This window comes from Pseudopodoces humilis, chromosome 18 (genome assembly GCF_049639895.1).
Source record: "Pseudopodoces humilis isolate 2021_Gansu_Grassland_sample_001 chromosome 18, ASM4963989v1, whole genome shotgun sequence".
Lineage (NCBI taxonomy): Eukaryota > Metazoa > Chordata > Aves > Passeriformes > Paridae > Pseudopodoces > Pseudopodoces humilis.
The window spans coordinates 9,052,802-9,066,958 of NC_142217.1; the positions used below are offsets into that span (position 1 = coordinate 9,052,802).

The 14,157-nt window shown below is 35.5% G+C and overlaps 1 protein-coding gene across 2 annotated transcripts in view; it reads right to left on the reverse strand.

Annotated features, from left to right (window-relative positions):
• The window catches only part of SNX29 (sorting nexin 29), a 99,090-nt gene that overhangs the window by 64,661 nt on the left and 20,272 nt on the right, over positions 1-14,157 (reverse strand). For both annotated transcript variants that reach the window (XM_014252728.2, XM_088064102.1), the window contains 3 exons: positions 8,967-9,030; positions 7,593-7,721; positions 1,088-1,170 (listed from right to left, as the gene is read on the reverse strand). In XM_014252728.2, coding sequence (XP_014108203.1) covers positions 1,088-1,170; positions 7,593-7,721; positions 8,967-9,030 — 276 coding nt within the window. The remainder of the gene's footprint in view (positions 1-1,087; positions 1,171-7,592; positions 7,722-8,966; positions 9,031-14,157) is intronic.

The following is a 14,157-nucleotide window of genomic DNA, read 5'->3' on the forward strand; positions in this document are numbered from 1 at the left end:
TAAATGTAGCTGAAATTTATTCTGGTCTCTAGTGATAAATATTACAGAAAATTACTGTGGATTGATTAAATATCTCTCCAGCATAAAGCATACATGCGTTCATTTTTAGAAATGTTGGTACTGTTCCATTCCCCTATTTCATCTATAAAATCTGACCATCCTACTCAGTTTCTATTCTTATCACTCACTAATCTGCATAATTTTAACATGGTGGAATATAGCTAGCCTAGGAATATTCTTTTTTTTCCTTTTCCTATAATTATACTCATCATGGAAACTGTCAGTACCTAATGAAGGATAATTTCTGCTATTATAGGAAGTCTAAGCCATGGTTTTCCTGAATAATTCTTAATATGAATCACTACACTCCAGCAAAGTCGGAAGTAAAAACATGTGTTCTCACTAACAAATATCCTTTTAGGGATGAATGAAGCTTTGAAACTCCACATAAGTGCAGTGGCTAACCCTTAAGAACAGTAATATTCATTCATGCAGCCACTTATACGACCAAAATATTCACAGTTTAAAAGGATTAAACAGATGGTGCCAATTTCTGAAAATCCTCCTCAGCTCTCTGAACACCTTCTGTAACCAGTGGGAATCCAGGTCCCACCAGGAGAGGATTCAGAATCTCAATTCAGCCCTTCATGGATGCTTCTATCACAGACCACAGAAGACAAACAGCTGAAAACTTTGCTCATTTTCTTTCAGATATAAAATCTGCTCATTACTGCTCAGTACAGAGTCTATTTCAAACATTGATCTCCAAAACAACAGTATAATCTAGAGATACTACATTTATTTTTATATTCCAATTACACATTAATTTGCAGGTTTTTATTTAAGTTAAATTTTCATCTGAAAGCTTTTTCTGGAAAATTTCTGATTGAAAAAGGTAAGACCACCTCAGCTACCAGAAAATTATCTGTAAAAATAAGTATAAAAATCCACATCATTATTTTTCTAAAAAGGAGAGTATATTGGATATATTATTTTCACTTTTGGGAGATATTACTCCCTCAGTGGCAGCATACAGAAAAACAAACCCTGTGCACGGATTCTTTTCGGCCCTTCATTTTATCCTTACCTTCCACTGTTTGACCTTCTCTTCTGAGCATCTGGACAGCTCCTACGTACTTCTTAAGCTGCACTTTCAGCACCTCATTTTCTCTATTGATTAAAAAAAAAAAACCACAGAATAAATAAATATTATTGTTTTCTCAAAATAGATGAAAAGTCCTTTTCAATGACAAATAGACTCTCTGTTATAATGAGCATTACCTAAGTTGTGTCACCATGATGCAAGGGAAAAAAAAAATACTTATACATTAAATAATACATCAACAGCAGAGTAGCAGGAAAATTAGCTCTCCAGGACCACATAAACACATCAGTGAAATAGATTATCTCATAAACAAACCCTTTCCAATCATTGTTTAGTTTATATTTTCTATACTATGGTATAGTGATGGCACACAAACTACACAGTCTATCTAAACCAACAATCAACTGAAACATAAGGATGGGATACTACACAAGGAAATTTAGACTGGCCAATGTAAAATGAGATCATTATTTTACTAGTTTGCATTTAATTGCAAGCAAATAATAATTCAGCTTTAGAAACAGGCTTTATCATCGTAAGAAAATGGCAGCACTTTAGCAACAATATTCAAGGCAAAAGTTTCCACAAATCATTCCTAAAGGAAAACCGTAAGACAAGAAATTTAGTTAATCCCTTCAGCTGTCATATTTCAATGCCTATGCCTGTTTCACTTCTCTTTGGAGTGTACGAGTACTCAAATCAGGTACTACCATGGCTCCACTTAACAACATTAAGCACCTTAGCTTATACTTGGGGGGAAATAAAAAGGGCTCCAACTGACTGATTTAAACAAAGCTGACAAATTACATATCTGAAAATTCAATTACCTGTTTAAGCCCATTCAGTTGAGTACAAGAAAAATGATTATACCAAAGAAACATAACAAAAACATGTTTCCAGACTGTGAATTTAAACAACTTTTATCCTTCTTTGAGAAAATATGGAGGTAGAAATATGTAGGTGCCACAAACACAGCACAACACACAGAGAACCCCACAAGCCTTTAGAGAGAGGAGGAAATTTGGACCACCAAGGCCGTGCTCCAGGCACTATGGAACCTGGACATGGAACACAGCACAGAAAGCTGTAAATAGATGATACACCCAAAAAAAGGCATTTTATAAATGGGAATTTATTTAAATTTATTTAAGAATTAGAAATATTTTTAAAAAAACATGCATGTATGTTTGATGCACTTATCATACTATATATATACACACACAAAACACACATATTTTATATACACACACACACAAACTGCTGCTGTGAGCAATGCTACACTGCTCCTATAAGGAGCCTTCACTGGCACTATATTCCCATTCCTATGGATTTCAATTCAGCTTGCTGAACTTTGTTACCTCAGTTTTATTCAGCATTTTAGTAGGAGATTGCTAAATAATTGAGAAGCTATTGATTGCTTGACAATCGAATTTTAAGTCTTTGATGATTTTATGCATTTGATGATATTTTTCATTTCTGAGACTACAAAGAACAAATAAGTTTTTCCACCAGAGACAGACACTGATATTCAGGTTAAGGGGAAAAAAAAACATGAAGTGCAGTTTAATCCTATATACTATATTAAAACAAACCTAAATAATTAATTCATGAAAAAAAATTCTATGACAGCTAAACAAAAAGGTTTCTCACCAGAATTGTAAGAATGTCTGCATGAAAATAACTGTGTACAGATAGAATATATTGAGTATTAAGGATTCTTATGAAATAACCATGTATCACCTCATTTCTACATATGAGAAGAGACTCAGTGCCTTCTGTCAGCACTGTGACAGGATTTTTTAAAAATCCATTTTTTACTACTTTGCCTTAAAATTGACTTAAAGTTGATGCAGTACAGATGAAGTTGAGAAAGACTTTTATTCACTTAAGGTTTTTGATAGAAGACTGAAATTCAAAGCAGGATACTATGGCCCAGTCAGAATTTTCTAATATTTTCTAATAAAATTTCCCTGCCCGATCACTACTTCCATTTAATAAGCTGAAAGATGGATGGTAAAATGACCTGATATATGGGAAAATGACAATGATAGAGGATGACAATGTAGTATTCCTACAAATTACTCTTTTTGCTCAAAAGCACAGGTATAGTGAGTGTTGTTGATTAAGCTTTATAGCATATACATAGGAATGATCAATTGTGTAATAAATGTAAGTTGTCAAATACCTTCAACTCCGTGCCTAATTTTGGATCAAAAATAATGACACTTCCTCTCTATTTTATTATTTTTAAATTAGCATTTAAGGAAATCCTTTCTGAAAGAAAATCAAAACTTCTGTCAGAATGGTAATTCTTTTTTAGCAGCATAGAACAAGCTTGCATTTAGGAAACACTAAGTGCTTCACACAAGTACAGGGAAGTACTTGCCTGTTTTGCATCCAGTGAACGAACATATAGCATTCAGCTTTTGTTGCAGACAAAAAGGCCTTATAGGACTTTATTTTCTTAGATCTTAATAGGAAAAAAGAAAGAAAGAAACCCGAACAAAACTCCACCACACATGTGCTTCTTGAAAATTATATAAAAATTATCCAGGGCTTCTGTGAAATGAGCATGGTAAGAAAAGAATTTGAAGAGTAATTTTTCATGTATCTCAAGTATAGTGGCCTGAATTTAATTAAGTTTCTGGCCCAAATATCAGATTCTTTCAAGTGCTTTCTGTGCAGCTTACTCCAGAAAAGTGTCTTATTCCTAAATTCAGCATTGGGAAAAATGAAATAAAAGAAAAAAAACAAACTATGTGTCAAATATCCAAACAATAAAAGAACCTGCAGGAATTAAGAATTAATTGAAATAAACAATGTCCTGCAACAATATTTAGAATCTAAAGCAGGGGCTGAGCTAGGAGACTTCCAGAGATGTCTTCTAACCTGAATGATTCATTAGGAGGTGCAAGATCACAGTCAATTGTCATCAAATACAATTAAATAAGGAAAATTTGAACTGCTACTCATAGACGTGGAAGTTGAACTGTAGAGAATAAAATGAGATTACATAATAAAACCAATCTCCAGAAAAAACTGTAACAAGGAACAATGTGCTAAACTTAACTGCTCGTCATGGGCTGGAGCTGCAGCTGAAGCAGGGCCATCACTGAAACCGTTTCCCTGGCTGGGGGTTCGCTCAGAGATGGAGGCTGGGTGGTTTTCACCTTGTTTAGTTCTTCCCCTTCCTCCTCCTTATGCTACAGATGCTTCTCCTCCTCCTGCCCTCACTGATACCTGCTGCCAAATATTCTTCTTCATTCACTTCTCCCTCATGCTCCCTCTAGGAAGATCCTTTGTCTTTTACTAAATGACTTCCACTTCCAGTAATTTTTCCCATGTATAGGAGGTACTGATGACTTGTGACATGTCACCAACTAACTAAGCAGGAAGAAAAAGTCATTTAATAAAGGAATATTCAAATTAGTTTTCACAAGCAGGAATAAGAGATATTTTTTCCTCTCTGTAAGAAGCTGCTTAAGGGAAGTGATGGAATCATTTCAAGATGTACCACACATCATTTCACCCATCACTGAAGGGCTATGGCTGTGAAAGAAGTGTTGTAAAACAGAATAACAGCAAATGCCAAATCCAAAAGCAATGTGGTGTAAGTAATACAGACAGTAGATAGAAGAGGCATACTAGGTTACAGAATCTACAGTAAACAGGACATATGTAGAAGTGTAAGATAAAGTAGAGCCAAATTCTCATCCCCCATTTCCCCACACAGTGCATTTTCATCTTCTCTATCTGCTTTTCTTGCCACAAGGCCTGTCCTTTGTAATATGCTTTCCTCCAACATTGCTGAATATAGTCTAAGAATATGCAATCTGAGATTATCCAATTTCACAGTTAAAGTCAATAAATTCCTTTGCCTTGCAAAGGGGTGTAATAGTATCCCACACAGAAAAAAAGAATTTCAATTAAAAAACTTCAGTATTGCCAAGAAGCCACTGGCAAAATATGTCCATGCAATTTGAGAAAGGTTCATTGACAAGAACAAAAATATAAAAAACCCAACCAAAAAATCCATACCAAAAAAAACAAACCAAAACAAAACAAGCTGACAACATTATACTAGAGGGACTACTGAGTGTATTCTATCAGAAGACTAGCAAATAGGTTGAACCTGAGCCTGCTCCTTTTGGAACAATACAGCAACTGTAATGAAAGAGCTATTCAATTATTTTACATGAAACAATGTGGTTACCACTACTTGAAATCAAGATGACCTAAGACTTCTTCCATTTTCCAAAGAGAAACTGGGAAACTTGGGAAAATGTATTTCAGCAAACTAGCATTTTTTCTGGGAGGCCAGGGACTCTTGGGAGAGTCCAGGAGAACAGATGAATAATTGCAGATTTCCAGAAGCCATCATTTCAGCACTGACTGATGTGTCACTGAAATTTGTGTTCTCAAAGCCTTCAGGAAGCTATTTATGTCAAATTCTTCAAAAGAGCTTTGGGGACACACATAAATATCAGCTCTCATAATCTGAAAAATATTCATTCATCAAATCACAACAGTCAGATTGTTAGTGAATGATTTCCCTTGTCTTAAAATATTCAGAACATTACAAGCGAGGAAAGTTTTCTACTCTGGTCATGTGATCTATTGTTTTCAAGGGAAACAGTGAGATTTCACTACTTCAAAATAGCTGAAACTTAGTTTCCTCTTACTCACCTAGTGTATTATGCAGCACTCACAAAGCAATTCCAAAATTTTGTTACTTCAAATTCTTTAGATTATTCAGCTTGCTCAACTTCTTGGTTTAAAACACTATTTATTTTAAAAATTTACTACTCTTATTGCAGCAGCATCACCTACAGCACACAAAGTGAATCAACAAAAATTTTAGAAAAAAAGCCTATATTACAAAGAGACTACACACAAAGTTTCTTGTGTTAGGATGTTAGAAAATGAGTTGCAGTGAATCATTAAAGAAATACTTCCCAAGTCCAAAGTAACTGATGACACATGAATTTATCATGCCTCAGCAGCTCTCAACACTGTTCTTATCACATGACAAGGCAAGCCGACTTTCAGAAGAGCAATGAACACAACACATCCATACAGCAATAAGAGGAATTACATAGACTTGTTTAAAAATACCTTGTTAGTCTAAGTGAGCATCTTTTCAGGTCTGGTTATAAAAGCTCCTTATCTATTCTTTAAAGAGGTACGTGCATGACAAATATCTGATTCACCCATATGTCACTGCAAATTCTAAAACTGTGGGGGAAGTGAGTCAAAGAAACATGAATATACAACTCCTATAACCTGAAACATGAATATTAAATGATGAAGTCTTTGCATTGTCTCTGTTGCCTTACAGCACATGAATGTCAAACCCACTTATTCATATCTCTCCCTCCCTCAAAGCAAGTAGTCTGGTTTGATGTGTCATCAAAAGCAGAATAAGTAGGGTCATAAATATTTTTATTTTTAAGAAAGGTTTATATTTATCATTTTCAAAAAGGCAATAAAAAGCTTAAAGGAATCTCAGCTGTGGTTTGTGATTGACACTAAACACACTGTGCCTGTGCATGCAGAAAAGAAACACCTCTCTCTGGGTAAGGCAGATTATTTAACTCTTGGATTATTTGTTGTTTACTAAACACATGAATCGCCTCCAAGATCTTACACATCATGGTTACTCTAGAGCTTATTTTGCATTGTAAGAAGCAAATCACACTACTATAGCAGCATTTACCTTCAAATGTCTTTCTTAAGCTGAATCCCATTCAGACAAGGAGTGGGTTAAAATTCTTTCAATTTCACTGTAGCACAAAGTCAAGCTGGAGGCAACTCAATACTGGGGCCAATGCTGTTTAACACTTTAACATCACCTGGATGCTGGGCCAGAGCACACCCTCAGCAAGGTCACAGACAGCACAAATCAGGAACAGGGACACTGTGTGGCTGTGCTGCCATCCAGAGGGACAGGCTGGAGAGCTGGACTCAGAAAATGTCTGTGAAGTTCAACAAGGGTAAATGCAGAGTCCTGCATTCAGGGAGAAATAGCTCAGGACACCCAGATAACCCCTCCAGCTGGAAAACAGCTCTGTAGAGGAAGATCTGGGAGCCCTGGGGGACAGGCAGCTGAGCACGAGCCTTCAACATCCTCCATGGCAAAGCAAGCCAAGAGCAGCCTGGAGTCCACTAGGAACAGCATTGCCAACAAGTCACTGCTAACAGAGCTGCCCAAAGGGGCTGGGGAGTCTCCATCTGTGCAGATATTCAAAACCTGACTGGAAATGGTCCTGAGAAACCTGTTCCAGCTGACCCTTCCTGGAGCTGTGGGAAAAACAGCTGCACCACTTCAGAACTGGGTACTTACTTGCTGATATTGTTTAGTAACAGCTATTGCTTACAATCAGATTTTTAGTCCTAAATCACTTCTGTTCTGCAAACTTAGCTACTTGGAAATGATTTCCCTTGTTCCCCTGCAGTTACTTTTTGAGACATTTTCAGCACTTCTTACCGTGCCAAGGCTTGGACTTTCGTGGCATGTCGCTCTTCCTGCTCTGCCACCTTCCTTCTGCAGTTCTCCATCTCCTGCCTCAGTGCTGCAGAATGCTCCATCTCTGCATCAAGCAGATTTCGCAGGGATCTGCAGGAAGGCAACAACCTCTCTTTAGAACACTGCACACACTACCTGATAACTAGAGTATACTCAAAGAATCACAGAGGAGGTTGCCTGAATGATACCACTGATGTCATCCTAAAATTTCATTATTCAATTTAATAAATTCACCTGATTTGATTATGTTAAGATATGAAGATATATGAAGATATGAAAAGCTACAAGGAAAAAGCAGTTGCAAATGCTTAATATTAATTTGTATTACTATCTTGCCAACAAGCAAAGCAAAGCACAACCTATTATGGGATCTACTGTACCAGTATGCAGAAACAATTTGTTTTTTAAAAAAGCTTGTAAGCTGTTTTCAATATTTTAGTGCAAGTCCATACATCTTGGGAATAATCTATAAGCAATATATTTATAGCAAGACAGGCAGGGCTCTTGTCTCTGCCAAGTGCACTGCCACAGACCTCTGTGTAAAAACCCTTGATGAGATAGCAAAGGTCAGCGCGATGCATAATGGTAAAACCCAAAGCATCCTGGTCCTTCTGCCAAAAAAGCCCACAAAGCTGAATGAAGCAATAACTTGCAATTATGGGAGTGGGAAGAATAGGAGGAAGGAAAATAGGAACTGTTGATAGGCTCAGCATTAAAAAAACCAAAATACCTATAGGAAAATATGAATTACCAAAATAGCCCTACGGAAGCATTGAATACATTTGCATTTTCATTTATCTATGTGTTTCAATAAGCTAAATAAATACAAAGTATGGTTGATAGCATTTTATATAAGCAACTGATCATTTCTATATTAGCATCATCATTTTGCCCCAAGTGAACATAGAGACAGTCAGAAATGAAAGTCACTTTCAGCATTACATTGTCAGCCATCCTACATCACTTCTTCACCAAAAGGGCAAAACCAGAAATTTTCTGAATATTTGAAACTTTTGCTCATTTGGAAAACTATCTTAAGAGAGCTTCAGAATCTTCTAAGGTTTGGCTTTGAAGAAACTACAACTGCAAAGCTCCCAAGATACTAAGAATTTCCTAATTCAAACTGAAAGCAAAAAGCGGCCCTCAAAACACTATTCTTCAGTATCAACAGTCAAATAGGGAATTACTAAGTTAATCTTTCATAGAAAAAATAATATATACATAAAAAAGGCTACATAAATACTATGTACAGCTTTACAGTATGGACACCTTGCATTCAAGAACAGATTTTTTTTTTAAAGTTATAGTCCCTCTTGACAAAAAAAAGCAAACTACCTATTCTGCTCTTCCAGTTCATCCTTTCTATTCATCATGGCCACAATAGCTTGACGAAGTTCATCTAAGAAGAAGGAACAAAAAGCATTAATGTCTGTGTACATTTTGCTCATTTCAGATCTAGAAGTCATGTACGCAGGCAGCACACTTAAGATGATGCCAACATCATTTGCTATTCAGCAAAGCACATAAAAATGCTCTTAATCTCATCACTAATTTGAGCAATCTTTCAAAAGCATAGTTATTTAAAACTGCATCAGAAGTATTGATCAAATCAAATTAATCTGCATCTGGCTTTAATGCCAATGTTTACAAGTGTGCCTGTGCTTGCAGCTGTTTTGTTTTCACCACAGATGCAGGGCAGAATGCACCTTTTCACCACATGCATATTAATGAGATACACTGTTACTTGTTCAGCTTCTCCAAATTGCTTCTTCTCCTGCCTGTAAATCCTGACACAGGAAATAACTGCTACAGGGAATAGAGATCATGTCATTACTTCCTCATGGCATTTCTTCTCAAGTTCAGCCCTAAAGATGATGAGCTTTCTGAACCTTGTAATTTCCTATAAAATCCTTTCTATTTTTTTAGAAATACCTTAAAAATGCTTTCCATCATTAAATCAAGAATAAAAATTAAGAAAAAAAAAAAAAACAACACCTGACAGAATTTTAGAATTTTTAAAGATTTCCTTTGGGTTGGGTTTAACATGATATCAGAGCACACAAATACCATACAGAAAAGTGTCAGCTTTAAAAATTTCATTAACAATTTCACACATGCTAATCAATAATTTTATGAGTGCTGCAAGGACACAATTATATTAAACCATCTCTCCCAACACTTAACTGAAATGTTTATATATAATAAATCGGCCAACTCTCTTCTGCAAGTATTCAATGCAGATGCTAGTAAATTTTGTGTGCTTTTACTGAAAACATACTAACAGAACTGGTATTACTTGATGTCTTCAAGGAAGCAAAGTCACTGGACAACTTCTTTCCCCTTTACATTTAGTTCACAGAATTACCTATACCTTTCTTAATATTTTCTATATTTACAGAAGTTTTTTTCCTATTTAACAAAAACTTAACATTGTCCTATGGGCCAGATGGAGTCTGACAAACTCTAGTAGTAGACAAAATGTAGAAGATTTTATTATGTTAATCAAATATATCAGTCAGTGCTGCAGACATCATGATTCCAGTCTAGCCTTGGTAATCTGCAGATAAATGCCATCCTTGCAGGACTGCAGGGTTCAGCAGAGCTCTCCTATCATTTGAAATTAGCCAACCCAAATTTCTTCATGCTAGATTTTTTTCCAAAACATTCCTGCACCTTTGGCCAGGGAGAAAGCAGATTATATTTTTTCTGCCCATTCCATAATACCTATATTACACCTTAAGAGCTAAATGACATTAAAAAGAAACATTTCAGTAGGTCATTAGAGGAAGTTTGCACTTTATTAATTCAGCACAGAAAGAATAATTAGTTTTCTACAGTAACTTAGCATATTTTATGCAACCTTGAAAAAAAAAAAATCCAGATCTCATAGAAAAACTGAAAGTGAAATAGTGAAATTTCTGGGTATTAAATACTAGCACAAGGGACCACAATCCATCAGCCTATTTGTGAAATAAACAATTGCTCTATGGATGAGGAAAACTGTATAATCCAGGAAGTGTTAGAGCATCATACAAATAAATAACACAGGCAAAAGGATCCAAGGTAACTTTTCTGTACAGTAACACTCCATAACAAAATAAAGCTCTTGAACTAAAATGTTGAATTCAGAATCCTCCTCAAGGACGCATCAAGCTGATGGCATTTTAAATACTTTAAGTGTGCCATTAAAATATGATTGTGCACGATCAACAAGTCGTTGCTGTTATGTCTCTAACTCTGAATAAATTAAAGCTGTTGCTGCTCAGACACGGCTCTGCACTTGGCACGGGGTGCCCACTCTGCAGCAACTGCCTGTGTGTGTACTCGGTGTTTATTGTCTACTCATCTATTAACATTTATACAGCTAAGCTATTATAAATTGTCTTCATTATTTCAATTTTACCAGCCTATTCAAATTGTAACCTTAACTTGCATAATAACTTAATCTTCTTTCCCTTATTCCATCCAGAATCTTCTGCATGAGTTGAGACCTGAAATCCCATCTTTTCTCACTCCCCTCTCCCACACACACACACAAGCAGAGCACAAAAGCAAGATTCTGCTAAAGACCATAGTTTGCACAAAAGAGGAAGAAAAAAAGCCTCTTGAAACAGATGACTTTAAATTGCTTACTTATTTCCATTTGCCTCATTTTTCTGAGAGTCATGGAAATGACAATACTATAGAGACACAACAAAGCAGAAACTCCTAATTTCATTATCACATATAAGGCAAAAATCAATGTTTAATTTAGGATCACAAATGCAAACACATTTCATACTCAGTATTTCTTGCCAATTTAGCTCAATTACAGGTACCAGTGGAGGTGTGGACAAAAGCATCAACAGAGACCACCAGTTTGGGCTAAGAAACTGGAATTCCAAGAAGGTTGGTCCAGCCCATGCCTACCTGAGGAGCGAGATTGCTCCATGGCTATAGCTCTGCTGTATCTTCTTGAAGTGATGAGTATTAAGGAGTCATATTTTCTATAAATTACTCAAAACAAACCCAAGAACTATACAGTTTATCATCAACACTTCTTTAACCTCTCTATCCATAGTAAATACAAAAGAGTAAAACATTATTAGTGTAATTAAATGAGTAAAAATTTACCAAGTAAAAAAATCAGAAACCTTAATTTCATGATCTTTTGAAGCAAGGAACTGAGTAGAACTAAAAGGAAACCATCCTATTTAATTCAGGTATAATATTTAAAACTTTCAAAAACTGTAATTTCTTACTTTCACTTACGCTTCCTGAAAAATTTCAGCAGCATGTCAGAGCAGTCAGCTGAACGTAAAGGAAATCCAGAATCATACACTACAGCAGGTTCCCTTCAAACCTGCCAGAACACCCCCAGTTCATGAGCTTTTGTCTGTCTCTTACACTTTCCTCCAAGATGAGCATATGATCATAACCTAATTTTTCCAGCAGACTTATGTCTCATACATTGTGTGGGTTAGAAAAGGGAATAAATTTAAAAAAAAAAAATGTCAGGGTTGTAGCAGCAACCATAAATTTGGCATTTTCTGACTTCTGGACTGTGCAGCCTCAGTCTTTCTCCCCCATCCCTTTTTTTTTTTTTTTTTTTTTAATTTTATTTTTTAATAAAACAGTGGGAATATGGCCAAGTATTCCTACTTTGGAAAAGTGTTTCATGTTAGACTTTATGTCCTACTTCTGAGCTGTTCTGTGCTTGATGACATTTAAGTTCTGTTACTGTTGTTAAGGATCAACATTCAACACCAATATATCTAACAGTGAAGTGATAACCTGAGTTCCATAAAGACAGAGATAAGATGATAACTAGTGAAGTTTTTCCTAAGAAATAGTTTTGCAACAACTCCTTGAAAAAAAAATTCCCATGTACAAACCAATAATTCCAAACCATTCTTCATCAGGAAAAAAAAAAAAAATAATATAAAAATTAAGGAATGTACTAACTAATTTTTTCATATTAAACCTCACTTTTTCAAGCACTAACAATATTCTTTAATTGCTGTTATTAATCTGTGGTGCCTAATACTAATGAAGTGAATATATGCTCTAAAAAAAATTTTTAATTCCATTCTATACCTCATGCAAAATCTAGCTTCTAGAAAGCTTTCATAAGGTCACAGAGCATGGAATATATAATGCTTTGAGAAACACCTGCCAGTTTCCAACAACCTCCAGAAAAGTCATAAGTTTCACAACTCTTCTGCTATTTAGCCAAAGATTGGAGAAGTATGATTTGCAATCACCTGTTGTGAAGAATGAGCTGTAAGTGAAATCATCCCTCAGAGTACACAAGGTCATGCAGCCTCCTCTGCAATCCTGCAGATAGAATATCAGGGTGGGCTGGGAGCAGTTTACAGGGATATTTTTTTTTTCATGAGTGAAAATTTACACAGATATTTTCAGAGACAAATAAGACTTCCAGCAGACTAGTTACATCTTAAATCAGAAGTCTGACCTTTAAAGACATAAAGGGCTTGATGCTCCCTAAGCTGCCTACATGAATACTGCCTTTAAAGGCTTAATTTAGTGCTCAAAAATCTTGTAAATATTATCCTGTCATGTCACTACTCACAGGCCAAATTTTAGTAGGAAATAAATAGTGTTGGCCTTCTACTGTATAGAAGAGCCCTGGTGAGAACCAAGTATATAAAGTAAACTGCAGCTTTCCTCTCCCTGATGAAATACAAAGACCCTCCTCTCACAGCTGTGCTTTCAAAGAAGACACAAGAATTTAGTAACCTGTGGCAACTGGGTTACAGAACAGAAGGTTCTGCTACAGGTCAGCAGCTATTTAGAGGACACAGCAAATACAAAAACATACACCGTGTTCAATTACACAACCAGGCTAAGAATATAACATAGAGGTTTGATTATTCAGTAAAGTTCTTTAGTGATCATGAAAAGCTTGGGGATTTCTCAAGAATATAAGAAAAAATATGGAATTATGTACAATGTCACAACCTTTCTAACCTTTGTGGTTAAGCCCAATTTTAAAAACGGAAGAAAATGATAGTGAAAAAACTAAATTACCAATTATTTCCTAAAATAGTACTATAATAAAAGAACCTTGTAAAGAATAAACAAAAGTACCATTCTTCTAAAATGAATGTTTTGGAACTTAATTTTTTTTTCTACTGCAAAAAACAAAATGGGGAGACTTGTGCTAGTAGGACAGATTATTCTGGTGAAAAATAATGCTGAAAATACAATCTTCTCTTCCAACAGCAACTCTTGAAACAGTGTTGTTTGTGATTCAAGTATAATAAGATAAAGATAAATTTTTTTCCTTAAAAACTGAAAATTACATAGTAGAGTAGATGCATAAATAGAAAACTTCTGACCAGCTTAATTCTTTATAAACTTGGTTATGACAAAACAATCTGAAAAACAGGGACAGTTTTCAAATTATGCCTGACATAAACAGCAAAGTTCTGTGGATTTCTCTTGAGTGGTATTAGTATTTTCTGAGATGTATCTGCTGCTAAGTTAACCTATACCTTACAAATGCATGGGACATAATTCAGGA